Source organism: Syzygium oleosum, unplaced genomic scaffold (genome assembly GCF_021117445.2).
Source record: "Syzygium oleosum isolate NSW1041296 unplaced genomic scaffold, Sole_v2.1 Sole_v2.40, whole genome shotgun sequence".
Taxonomy (NCBI): Eukaryota; Viridiplantae; Streptophyta; class Magnoliopsida; order Myrtales; family Myrtaceae; genus Syzygium; species Syzygium oleosum.
The window spans coordinates 792,009-805,367 of NW_026607524.1; the positions used below are offsets into that span (position 1 = coordinate 792,009).

The 13,359-nt window shown below is 40.9% G+C and overlaps 1 protein-coding gene across 1 annotated transcript; it reads left to right on the plus strand.

Moving 5' to 3' along the window:
• The first annotated feature begins 4,192 nt into the window (after positions 1-4,192).
• Positions 4,193-4,816, plus strand: LOC130135968 (uncharacterized). The gene has a single exon (XM_056305883.1). The coding sequence runs from the start codon at positions 4,193-4,195 to the stop codon at positions 4,814-4,816; it is 624 nt and encodes a 207-aa protein (XP_056161858.1).
• Positions 4,817-13,359: the final 8,543 nt, after the last annotated feature.

A 13,359-nucleotide genomic window follows, 5' to 3' on the forward strand; every position in this document is an offset into this window, starting at 1 on the left:
AGATGAAGATGCAACAACAAAGGCATGGGAGGAATTACTACCCAATCGCATAGTAGTTTATTGTTTGTGAGTACTACTTCAGTGGCTAAGCTTCTACAATCATTTTGCCATCATCTGCTGAAGAGTTTGTCTTTAACTTTGCCAGAAAGCATGATATTGATGAAGAGATTGGGACTAATCTATGATGGCAAAATGCTCGAAGAAGCTTAGCTACTAAATTAGTACTCGCAAATAATAAATTAATATGCAATTGGCTAGTAATTCCTCCCATGCCCTTGTTATTGCATCTTCATTTAGAATCTTCGAAAAAATATCCCTTGAAACAAGCATGCGAAGCATCATAGATCAATAACAACACTACTGAAGCAAATTCTAATCTAAAAGTTCTGTAGTGTTACTTTGACAAGTATTTCAATGGTAAGACTTGGTGCATCATCTCGATACAGCAATTTTACAAATCATGTTCTTTCTTGTTTTCAATTTGATTGCAAACGCAACATTTATGTATAGAAAATATACCCAAATTCCATAAGGATTGCAAATATATGAAGACAATAAGACGTGGCAATGTCACAATATCCCAATCCAAAAGTAGTCAAGATAAGAACAAAGAAAACCTAAAAGAAAGATTTTTCATCTCCTCGTTTGGAAAGCTATGAAGCATGATGGGTGGGGATTGAGAAATCAGGGAAAAGATCTCTGTGAGCCCCACTCATTCATCTTGTTCTTCACCAAATGATGGAGAAAACCTACGGAATTAGAGTTTTTTTTTTAACTGTCCTACTTTAATTCTCACATCTCTCTTAGATTTTTACTTTGTATGTTTGCAAAGCGTAGGAATCGAATTCCATATCCAAAACTAAACGTCCTCACGCTACTCAATTATCTCACCACTAGGCTATGTGCCAAGTTAGTTTGCAAAAGTTCAGGAGAACATACTTTGGCAAGCATTTTCTATGGTAAGACTTGGTGCATCATCTCCATACAGCAATTTACAGATCATGTTCCTTCTTGTTTTCTAAAATAAATTCATTATTAATTTTTATAGTAATATTGATAATCCATTTCCTGGTTGTTATCTCAGAAAGCATTAAAAGGAAGTTTGTATCAGAAGGAGAAGTGTGACATTCTAATTTCGAGCCACTTTCGAGATCTATGAAATGATATTATCATCAATGCACTTTCTGTTATATCTCACTCGGAATTGGCCATTCTTGAGAATACTAACAGTTAGGGAATGGCTAGTTAGGATTTCGGGATGCACGACCCAAGAACTCGAACCTGGATCGACACTTCGACCATAAGGATTAACGAGGGAATATTTTGGACCATTATAGGCCGATCCAAGAATGATTATGGAACAATTTAACAAATGTTATACAATCGAGTTACGGGTGATTTTGTTTAATCGTTGTATGCATTCCGAACGTTCCAAAATCAATTTCTAACGATCGTGTCATTCGGAACTAATGATTGACTCTCGTAATTACATGACAACCGAAGTCACCATGGCTCGAGTAAACTTAAACGTGGATTGATATCAAATCAACCACGGGTCGACACGCATAAACCCTAAAAGCCGCCCGTTAGTTTGAGATACACGAAAGTCGCGTTTGATCGATTTTGGCCACGAATTGGAATCCGAACTTGGGTATCGAACTTTCAAGGATATCAAAATTATTATATTGGACGACGCCGCGTTAAGCTCGCTTTATTATTGGTTTGCTCAGAAATTCGCGAAAAAGGGAAATTTGGCTCGGAAATTGGAAAAGACAATTTTGCCCCTGTGTGTTCTAGGGTATATTTGTTGAGTGGAAGGACATAATGGTATTCCTACCCTAGTGGCCGAAAATTCTCTTGGACAACTTTGCCCTTGCCCTTTTTGGTTAATTACAAAAATACCCTTCTAGAAGCCTTTTGTCAAGATGCATTCCTAGCCTTTGGATTTTTGCTTGGACATCAAGGACTCATCCTAGCTCTCCATTTTTGAGAGATATGTTCAGCTCACACTCTCTCTCTCCTCACTTTTCGTTGCTCTCTCTCTCTCTCTTCCTCTTTCTTGGCCGTGAGCCTCACCACCACCCACTAGCACCTTAGCCCATGTCCCTTGGTCACCGTGGACCACCGTGAGCCGCCCCCAAGCCGCCGTTCACGCTCGGATCAACCGCCGTTTGCCGGATCGCCGTTTGGCCGCCGGCGTTCGCCGGAAATTCCGGATCTGGTCGTGGCTTGCTGCTGCTGTTTGGGCTTGGTTCTTAGCTTAAATTAGTGGTAAGTAACTCCCTAAACCTTGATTAGGTTAGTAGATTACAAATGGATAGTGTTTAAGGGTTGTTAGGGTAATTTAGGGGTTATTTTAGGGGTTAATTTAAGGGTTATGGTAGATGCTGAATTGAGGATTTGTTGGTAGCTGGATTTGATGATTATGTCATGCCCCGAACCCCGACGGCTCGCGACACCCCTTCGACGATCGTAATGAACGCAACGTCCCAGGACGCATCGCCGACCCAAACGAAATACGCAAGCGGAAGCGAAATATAGACAACCCAGACAATTAACCATGATCAAGGGATGGCAATAGCAAGAAACAATAACTGTAATTCCCACACTAGGCAGATACATACAACATTCACAAAAAGACAATCCCTAAGCTAGGCCCCAACAACAGGACCACATTCATCAAAAAGGGATAGTGGTTCATAAACTTAACTCCTCTACAAAAAGGGGGAAACTCAAAGTATAGGGTACTTGACCCGTCCTCAACCTCCGAGATACCCTTGCAGCGTCTCCAATCACTCACGGTCGCGGATCTGAAATGGTTATATAATAACCGTGAGAACGAGTCTCAATAAGTAACACCCTAAACCCCACTTAGGTCAATGCGTACCCAGACAAGTTTTAACATGCAATCTAATCGATAACAAATATATAATTCACATCAATGGACTTACCTTGCCATCCAATCACATGCCCACATTGCACATTAGTCAAATCATGATAATGAAATAATATTAACTCAATAACATATCACAATCACTCAAATACCAATCACACTTGCACTCAATCAATCCAATCAATTCAATCACATGTTCAACTAGCCAATTCAAACACACTTAATTCGCATGCGTGGCCGAACATCTTTCTCACGACCCGCGCCACTGCGCCTCAGGCCCAATCTCACAGCCCGCGCTACTACGCCTCAGGCTCAGCCCTCCGATCAATCCGGGCTTCGTCCCGCGTAACCACGCCTCAGGACATTTTTTCCTTTCCAATGACCAGCGTAACCCACGCCTTAGGTCTAACTCACCTTCCACAGCCCGCGTAAACACGTCTCAGGCTCAGCCTTCCGATCAATCCGGGCTTTTCTCACACACATGCACCATAACACAATTCGCCATTCTCACAAGTCGTACCAATTAAACTCAAGGCATGCTCACCACATCATAACTCGCCATTCAACATGTCGTACGAATCCAAATCACATCACAAGTCCATCACACTAACCCGCGAATCCGACATTCAAGCCGGCCACATACGAACATCAAATTCACCCACGAATGCCACAACAAGTTAATCATAGACCCACCAACATTAGCTACTACTATGCACCCAAAACCATCCAAATTTCCAAACCACGAGCTCACCAATCCGACATCCCAGTCGGCCACAATCAATCGTCAATTTCCCCCACACACACCGCGACAATACAGTCATTTAGCCCACCATAATTAGCCACCAATTAAGCCCCACAATTATCTCAATTTAATCTAACAATTACGCACATACAAATATTGACCATAATCCACGTTTAGCCCCTAAATCGGTACTAATCACATCCTAAACAAGTCTACAAATACCCAAGTACTAGGTAGAGTTTAGGAAGTCACTTACCTAAGTTTAGCCCGGGAAAAATCGGCTATGGCCCAAAATGGCCCGGTCGGAGTGGCGGTGACTCGGCGCGGGCGAGGACGCAACGGGCATGGTGGAAACGGGTAGCGGCTGGGACGGCTCGAGCACGGCTGGGCAGCGGGCTAGGTGAGCTCGACCACGGCCCAGGACGCTCGGGCAACGGCTCGGCCACGGCCGGGCGAGCTGGCGGGCGCGCGGCCAAGCGAGCGGCTGGTGAGTGGGTTGGCCGGCAAGCTGGGCAAGTGGCCAGGCTGGCTGGCTGGCAAGCACGTGGGCGACGGTGATGACGAGCGGTTGTTGGTTTGGGCGAAAGGCCGCGCTCGTGGTCGGCTCGGGCGAGGACGATCAGGGGCGACGACGGTGCCGGGCGGCCAAGGCGGCTAGCACAGCGGTGGCTGGTGGCAGGGGGAGCTGGGTGGTGGTGGTGGTGGAAGCTGCGGCGGCCGGTACGGCGGCGTGCGGCGGCGACGGCAAGCTAGGATGGAGGAAAAAGGGGAGCTCGGGGAAGGAGGAACACAGGGGAAAAGAGGGTCGGCGGCGGGGGCGGCAGGGCCGACGACGTCGCAGGCGGTGGAGCGGGGCAGGACAGCCGGCTGGGCAGCGCCGGGCCGTGACAGGCGCGGCGGCAGCCGGAAGCAACGAGCTCGAGCAACAACCGGACGCGAAGGGAAGGGAGAAAGAGAGAGAAGCGATCGTCGGGGCGAGTTGGGGCGGCGGCGCGGCCGGCGGTGGTGGCGGACGGCGAGCGGCGACTGGACGGTGGTGCTCGGTGGCTGGGCGGCGAGCAAGAGGCGCGCACCGGAGGGGAAAGAGGGAGCTCGGCCAGAACGGGGGAGTCAGAGGTGACGGTGGCGACTGGCGAGTGACCGGCGAGCGACGGGCAGAAAGGACGGCGCGGCGGCGGTAGGGTGCGGCAACGAGCAGCAGCGAGCAGCAGCGAGCAACCAGCAAGAAGCAGCAATAGTCGGGGGCAGGAAGGAGGAAGAAGAAGAGAAGAAGAAGAAGAAAAGAAAAAAGAGAAAGGAAAGAAAAGGGAAAAAGGAGGAGAGAGAGAGAGAGAAGTCTGCATGGCTAGGGGAGGAAGGGACGTGAGCGCAGGGGAGACGTGCGCGTAGCTAGCGCGGCAGAGGGGGAGAAGAGAGAGAGAGAGAAAGTCAATGCATCGAGTGCGATCCAACGGCCGGAATTCAAATCTGAAAACGATCCTACTGTCCAAATTAATCCTAGAATATAATAAGGGATAAAGGCCAAATTAATTAAATCAAACTACCCCGAGGGAGGTCTACTAGTCTAAATCTGCACCCGATAAAAAATTCACTTTTTCACTATTCCTAGCTATATCGATGTTGGGCACAATAATATCGACACCGTCCAATTAAATTCGTCCCGGAACTCCGAGAAATTCGACACTAAAGTTTGGGCTCTAAATAACGGCCAAATTCGATCGAGTGCGATTCTAACAAAATCTCTAATTTAAAAATAATAACCGAGAGTGATCAGTTCCCGGGCGAGATTCTACTATAAGCACACTGACGAATTACACGTTTTATAAATCCCAAAAATGGGCTGAAATTCGGAATGTCACAGATTATGTAGCTGATTTGAATGTTAAGATAGGTAGATTATGTGACTTGAGCTTGAGCATATGTTTAATGTTGTTAATTGTTCTTAATTTGGCTAATTATGATTGTTTAGTAGTTGTTTTAATTAAATTCGTGGGTTAGTCTTGTAGCTGCAGTAATTATGTGGTAGAGGCTGAATTGGATGATTTGGACATTGATCATATGGCCCCCATTGGTTCTAGATTGGTTAAGGTTGATTTTAGGGCTTAATTATCATGATTATGTGCTAATTTTGATCCTACGGTTTAGATTAAATTAGGATGTGATAAAATTTAATCATATGGCTTATTAGAGATTTGAAGTTGATCGTGTGTGGCTTTGATTGACAATCGCATGGCTAATTAGTCGATTATGTGCCGATTAAAGGTTTAATGACGATCGTGTGGTGGATTAGTTGTTTAATGCCGATCGCATGGTCAAATGGTTTAATCGTATGGTTAATTTATTTAATCATGGCTGAGTAGTTGACTATGGCTTGATCGTGTGGTCGGAATGATGATTTTGTGGCCTATAACGAAGATTGTATGGTTGAAATTGATGGTTCATAGTTGATCTTGCACTTGTTGAATAATCGTAGGATTTTAAAAGAGGATCATGTGGTTAATTATGGCTATTGTTGGCTTGGCATGGCATATCGTGATCATATATCTATGTTTGATATGAAAACGAGTGCGATTCATGGCATATTTATTCATGGTACATTGCACGTCATAAACACTTGCATTGACTAATTAAGGAAGATTAAAATTGGCAATGCGTGGTTGTTTACATGTGTGGCCATGATGAGTTCCGTCTAAGACAAGTTCTAGACAATGCTCGGCGGAAGTTCGGATGCTGTCTGGTACCCGACTTGTCGGGGGGGTTCGATCCTAGACATTGCCGATTGCGGTGGAGGCCGGATCGATGCTCCTAAATGGAATGCCGTCCGGTACCCAACTTGTCGGGGGGGGGGGGGGGGGAGGGGGGTTCGATCCCAGATGTTACCACGCCCAAAGTAGTGGGTGATGCCTGGCTATGCCGGAAGACCGGCGGGAGCTCGGTGTGACCTATGGTGGATCGTTAATAATCTGGATAACTTCGAGTGTTATGTGCATATGGCATGCTTTGCGCTTGATTATGGAATAAAATCGTGAGGCACGGTATGGGACGGGCCGAAATGATTTCATCTTATAATCGAGACTTGTGTGAATGATCGAGTATGTCTGGATTATTATTATTGCTGTTATGCATATTGATAGTTTGCCATGGTTGTGATGCAATTCGAGACTTCGCATAGTATGTGGTACCATTGTTCGTTGGATAGGAACTTACCCTATTGGTTAGAATTGCATGATTAGAGTGCCGGAGGTACGTATTGCCCTAGTCGAGGTTTAGGTAGTTTACTTATTGAGATTTATCTCATTCCCCGATGTTAAACATTTTCAGACCCTCGACCCTGATTACTTATTGAGGTACGTATTACCCAGTTGGTGAGGATGGAACACCACCAAGATGCTGTGGAGGTTTTTGATAGGGTTAGAGATCCCTATCTTTTTGGAGCTCCTCGTTTGACTAGAGTAGTGGAGCAAATCGACCACCCTATCTCTTTTTGAGTATGCGTGGCCTGAGTTTGTGGCCTTTGGAAAGGCTTGTACATGTTACGTTGTATATGACGTTAAGTTTATAAAGTGGTTTGTTGGTTTGTTTAAATTGTCTCTCTCTATTATCCCGTTTGAATGTTTGTTGAATGGAGTTTTCGTTTGGCTTCCGCGTATATTCTCTAATTCGATGGTAACGGGTCGGCGACGAATCCTGGGAGTCGCATTCTTAACGACCGCGGCGGGATGTTAAAACTGTTTTTCCTTTGAGGAGTTTCCTCCTGTCTTCTAAAGCTTTAGCAAATTCAAGACTAGGATTTTTTGGAATTTCAAAATTATTGAAGAGAGGTGGTTTTAAATCCTTTTTACAAGTTGATTTTGAAGAGGATGGAAAACTGTTTTGAACAGAAGTTTCTATTCTGTCTAATTGTTTTCCTATAGTATGAAGATGCTGATTTGAAAAATTATTTTGTTCAACAATTTTTTTGATTCCTATACCATCTATTTCAAAAGCTGTTTTAAATGGAGAAGCTACTATTTCAGTTTCTTAGTGTTCAAATTTAATTTTTCTAAGAGGAGGATGATTAGATTCGACAACTTGGCCATCGCCTAACCACCATTTATAAAACTGATCTAAAACAAGAATTTGTTTTTCTTGTAGAAATTCATTTTCAAACCAATCAAAGAAGAATACTTAGACTTCATGTTGGTACATGTAATCATAATATTCTTTTTTGATTTTGAGTGCTTGGTTTCGAAAATTCTGGAAGAACCAATCTCTGATCTGTTTATTTTCAAAAGAATTAAATTCTTGATTTAAAATTATTTTTTCTGGTTCAAAAGCTAATGCTAAAATGTTGATTTCACGATCTTCCATTTCAGAAGGAGTTGGATGTGGGAAATCTGGAGTATGCTGATAAACTGGCTTGGAAATTCTTGACTTGCTATCTATAGCACTGATGTTTGGAAGAGGAGGAGCACTTGCAGTTGCTTCTTCTAGATTATTCAAAGGGATATTAAGAATAGTATCTACAGATCTTCGAGAAGAAGTGGAATGCCAAGAAGGAATTGATCTAATGTCACAAGATCTTCTAGGAATATCAACAGATATTTTGCAAAATTGTATAGTTACTCTTCTGGAAAATTGTATAGTTACTCTTCCTTCAAGGTATTGAATAATATTAGTAGGATCAGAATTTTGAATAATTTGATGGGGAATTCTGTTATTTGGCAAATGTAGCGCCGACTTGCTGCTAATATGGCGGCACGTCAAATAAAGGTCAAATTTTTCCAAAAAAGAAAATAAAAAATTTGGAGAAAATAAAAAAAAACTGCCAAAAAATCAATGGGCTGCTATTTTTGGGTATTCAGAACTATGGCTTGATTAATCTTGATGAGGGCATATTCTGTTCAGGTACATTGGGTAAGACTCCACCTTGAGTGTGGCGGGTACGACCTCCAACATCATTCAAAGCAAAAGATGCTGTGATTTGATAAATCAACCCATTTCACCACTCAAACGAAGTCCTTGGAGATACGTTAAAAGATAGAATATTCTCTTAGAATTCCTTTTAATCTCTACATACCAACACTGGTCCAAGTCAATGATATCTGAAGTTATCCCCCAATAATGTCCAAACTTGACTGGGAAGCTCTATGGACTTAGTATGGTAACGCGTTCTTTGACATTTCATTAAGTATACCAAAGCATGCGTAATCAGTAGCTAAATAATGAATCTCTGATAGATTGCTTTACTATTAATGGCTCGAACTCCATATCTCTAATTGTCTCTTTGATGGCGTCAATGATGCGCCTAACTTGCTGGTCAACCTATTTTGTATATACGTACAAATATTTTGTTTTTTATCATATTTGATGGCCTACCAAATTTATTTTAACAACTATTTTCCAAAGAGGGTTCAAAGTAGTGGAAACAGAACAACAGGACAACTTACGAAAGTGAAAGAGAAGAGATTCCATGCATTGGACGCTTGGGAATTGAAAAGGGTTTATATATTAACTAGCTTCTCGACGATGTCAATGATCTACCAATTGCTTGCTCCGATTAATTCTTACCCTTTTTGTACGCCTTCCAATCTTTATTATTACAATAAGTGAACAAAATATTGGAATCGATTGGATAGCATACATTAAATGCGCATGTATTGTCTCTTGAAAGATTTTCAAAGCAACCAACGTGGGACGTATAGGGCTAGATTTGCCCTCCATCCCTGGCAGTAGAAAGTTTCATCCTCATTGGTAGGTTATAATAGTCATGTATAATAATCTCATGCAAACTTGACAAAATACGGATATAAGTAATGACCATATCTGTATCCCATCAATAAAATGAGCTTTTTTCTGATCGGGGATGAAAAATAACATAACCTTATAATTTATTTGATCGGCACCAAAAGTCTTAATCGTTGGGCTCAATGTACAATCAAGTCCTAAATGTTTGAATATATGCAATCAAGGCATTTTGGTGATTGCTCACACTAATTTGTTGATGTAGCACGCCTGAATTTGACTTGGCATGGTATACATACATAAATACATACATACATACATACATACATATATGTATAAATGGCATAAGTAGTGCCAACTTGCCACTAATATGGCGGCACATAAAAAAAACGTCAAATTTTTCCGAAAAAGAAAATCAAAAGTTTGGAGAAATTAAAAAAAAAAGCCAAAACCTCAAAGGGCCGCTCATTTTTGGGTATTCGGAACTTCGGCTCGATTATTCTTGACGAGTACGTATTCTGTTTGGGTACACAAATGCCAGAGATGGCGGGTGATGGCTCCAACATCATTCTAAGCAAGAGTTGCTATGATTTGATAAATCAACCTGTTTGACCACTCAAACGAAGTCCTTTGAGATACATTAAAAGATAGAATGTTCTCTTAGAATTCCTTTTAATCTCTACGTACCAACACTGGTCCAAGTCAATGATATCTTAAGTTATCTCCCAATAATGTCCAAACATGACTGGCAAGCTCTATGGACTTAGTATGCTAACGCTTTCTTTGACATTTCATTAAGTATACCAAAGCATGCCTAATCAGTAGCTAAATAATGAATCTCTGATGGATTGCTTTACTATTAATGGCTCGAACTCCATATCTCTAATTGTCTCTTTGATGGCGTCAATGATGCGCCTAACTTGCTGGTCAACCTATTTTGTATATACGTACAAATAATTTGTTTTTTTATCAAATTTGATGGCCTACCAAATTTATTTTAACAAATATTTTCCATAGCTGGTTCAAAGTAGTGGAAACAGAACAACAGGACAACTTACGAAAGTGAAAGAGAAGAGATTCCGTGCATTGGACGCTTGGGAATTGAAAAGGGTTTATATATTAACTAGCTTCTCGACGATGTCAATGATCTACCAATTGCTTGCTCTGATTAATTCTTACCTTTTTCGTAGGCCTTCCAATCTTTATCATTACAATAAGTGAACAAAATATTGGAATCGATTGGATAGCATACATTAAATGTGCATGCATTGTCTTTTGAAAGATTTTCATAGCAACCAACGTGGGACGTATAGGGCTACATTTGGCCTCCATCCCCCGCAGTAGAGAGTTTCCTCCTCATTGGTAGTTTATAATAGTCATGTATATTAATCTCATGCAAACTTGACAAAATACAGATATAAGTAATGTCCATACCCGTATCCCATCAATAAAAAGAGCTTTCTTGTGATCGGGGATGAAAAATAACACAACCTTATAATATATTTGATCGACACCAAAAGTCTTAATCGTTGGGCTCAATGTACAATCAAGTCCTAAATGTTTGAATATATGCAATCAAGGAATTTCGGTGATTGCTCACACAAATTTGTTGATGTGGCGCGCCTGAATTTGACTTGGCCTTTTATATATACATAAATACATACATACATACATATATCTATAAATGGCATAAGTAGCGCCAACCTGCCACTGATATGGCGGCACATAAAAAAAAGGTGAAATTTTTTGTGAAAAAGAACATCAAAAGTTTGGAGAAATTAAAATCAAAAAAGCCAAACCATCAAAGGGCCGCTCATTTTTGGGTATTCGGAACTTCGGCTCGATTATTCTTGACGAGGACATATTCTGTTCAGGTACACATATGCCAGATACGGAGGGTTAGAGCTCCAACATCATTCTAAGCAAGAGATGCTGTGATTTGATAAATCAACCCGTTTCACCACTCAAATGAAGTCCTTGGAGATACGTTAAAAGATAGAATGTTCTCTTAGAATTCCTTTTAATCTCTACATACCAACAATGGTCCAAGTCAATGGTATCTTAAGTTATCTCCCAATAATGTCCAAACTTGACTGGTAAGCTCATGGGACTTAGTATGGTAACGTGTTCTTTGACATTTACTTAAGTATACCAAAGAATGCATAATCAGTAGCTAAATAATGAATCTGTGATGGATTGCTTTACTATTAATGGCTCGAACTCCATATCTCTAATTGTCCCTTTGATGGCGTCAATGATGCGCCTAACTTGCTTGTCAACCTATTTTGTATATACGTACAAATATTTTGTTTTTTATCAAATTTGATGGCCTACCAAATTTATTTTAACAACTATTTTCCAAAGAGGGTTCAAAGTAGTGGAAACAGAACAACAGGACAACTTACAAAAGTGAAAGATAAGAGATTCCGTGCATTGGACACTTGGGAATTGAAAAGGGTTTATATATTAACTAGCTTCTCGACGATGTCAATGATCCACCAATTGCTTGCTCTGATTAATTCTTACCCTTTTCATACGCCTTCCAATCTTTATCATTACAATAAGCGAACAAAATATTGGAATCGATCGGATAGCATACATTAAATGCGCATGCATTGTCTTTTGAAAGATTTTCATAGCAACCAACGTGGGACGTATAGGGCTACATTTGGCCTCCATCCCCCGTAGTAGAAAGTTTCCTCCTCATTGGTAGGTTATAATAGTCATGTATATTAATCTCATGCAAACTTGACAAAATACATATATAAGTAATGTCCATACCTGTATCCCATCAATAAAAAGAGCTTTCTTGTGATCGGGGATGAAAAATAACACAACCTTATAATATATTTGATCGGCACCGAAAGTCTTAATCGTTGGGCTCAATGTACAATCAAGTCCTAAATGTTTGAATATATGCAATCAAGGCATTTTGGTGATTGCTCACACAAATTTGTTGATGTGGCACGCCTGAATTTGACTTGGCATTGTATACATACATACATACATACATACATACATACATACATACATATATGTATGTATGTATAAATGGCATAAGTAGCGCCCACCTACCACTAATATGGCCGCACATCAAAAAAGGTCAAATTTTTTGCGAAAAAGAAAACCAATAGTTTGGTTAAATTAAAAAAAAAAGCCAAAACATCAAAGGGCCGCTCATTTTTGGGTATTCGAAACTTTGGCTCGATTATGCTTGACGCGTACATATTCTGTTTGGGTACACATATGCCAGAGACGACGGGTCATAGCTCCAACATCATTCTAAGCAAGAGATACTGTGATTTGAGAAATCAACCCATTTCACCACTCAAACGAAGTCCTTGGAGATATGTTAAAAAATAGAATATTCTCTTAGAATTCATTTTAATCTCTACATACCAACACTGGTCCAAGTCAATGATATCTGAAGTTATCTCCCAATAATGTCCAAACTTGACTGGTAAGCTCTATGGACTTAGTATGGTAACGCGTTCTTTGACATTTCGGTAAGTATACCAAAGCATGCGTAATCAGTAGCTAAATAATGAATCTATGATGGATTGCTTTACTATTAATGGTTCGAACTCCATATCTCTAATTGTCTCTTTGATGGCGTCAATGATGCGCCTAACTTGCTGGTCAACCTATTTTGTATATGCGTACAAATATTTTGTTTTTTATCAAATTTGATGGCCTACCAAATTTGTTTTATCAACTATTTTCCAAAGAGGGTTCAAAGTAGTGGAAACAGAACAACAGGACAACTTACGAAAGTGAAAGAGAAGAGATTCCGTGCATTGGACGCTTGGGAATTGAAAAGGGTTTATATATTAACTAGCTTCTCGACGATGTCAATGATCCACCAATTGCTTGCTCTGATTAATTCTTACCCTTTTCATACGCCTTCCAATCTTTATCATTACATTAAGTGAACAAAATATTGGAATCGATTGGATAGCATACATTAAATGGGCATGCATTGTCTCTTGAAAGATTTTCA

What these genes read in the sequence shown, in the direction of transcription:
- LOC130135968 (XM_056305883.1), top strand. Translation starts at nt 4,193, where the DNA reads ATGACGAGCGGTTGTTGGTTTGGGCGAAAGGCCGCGCTCGTGGTCGGC.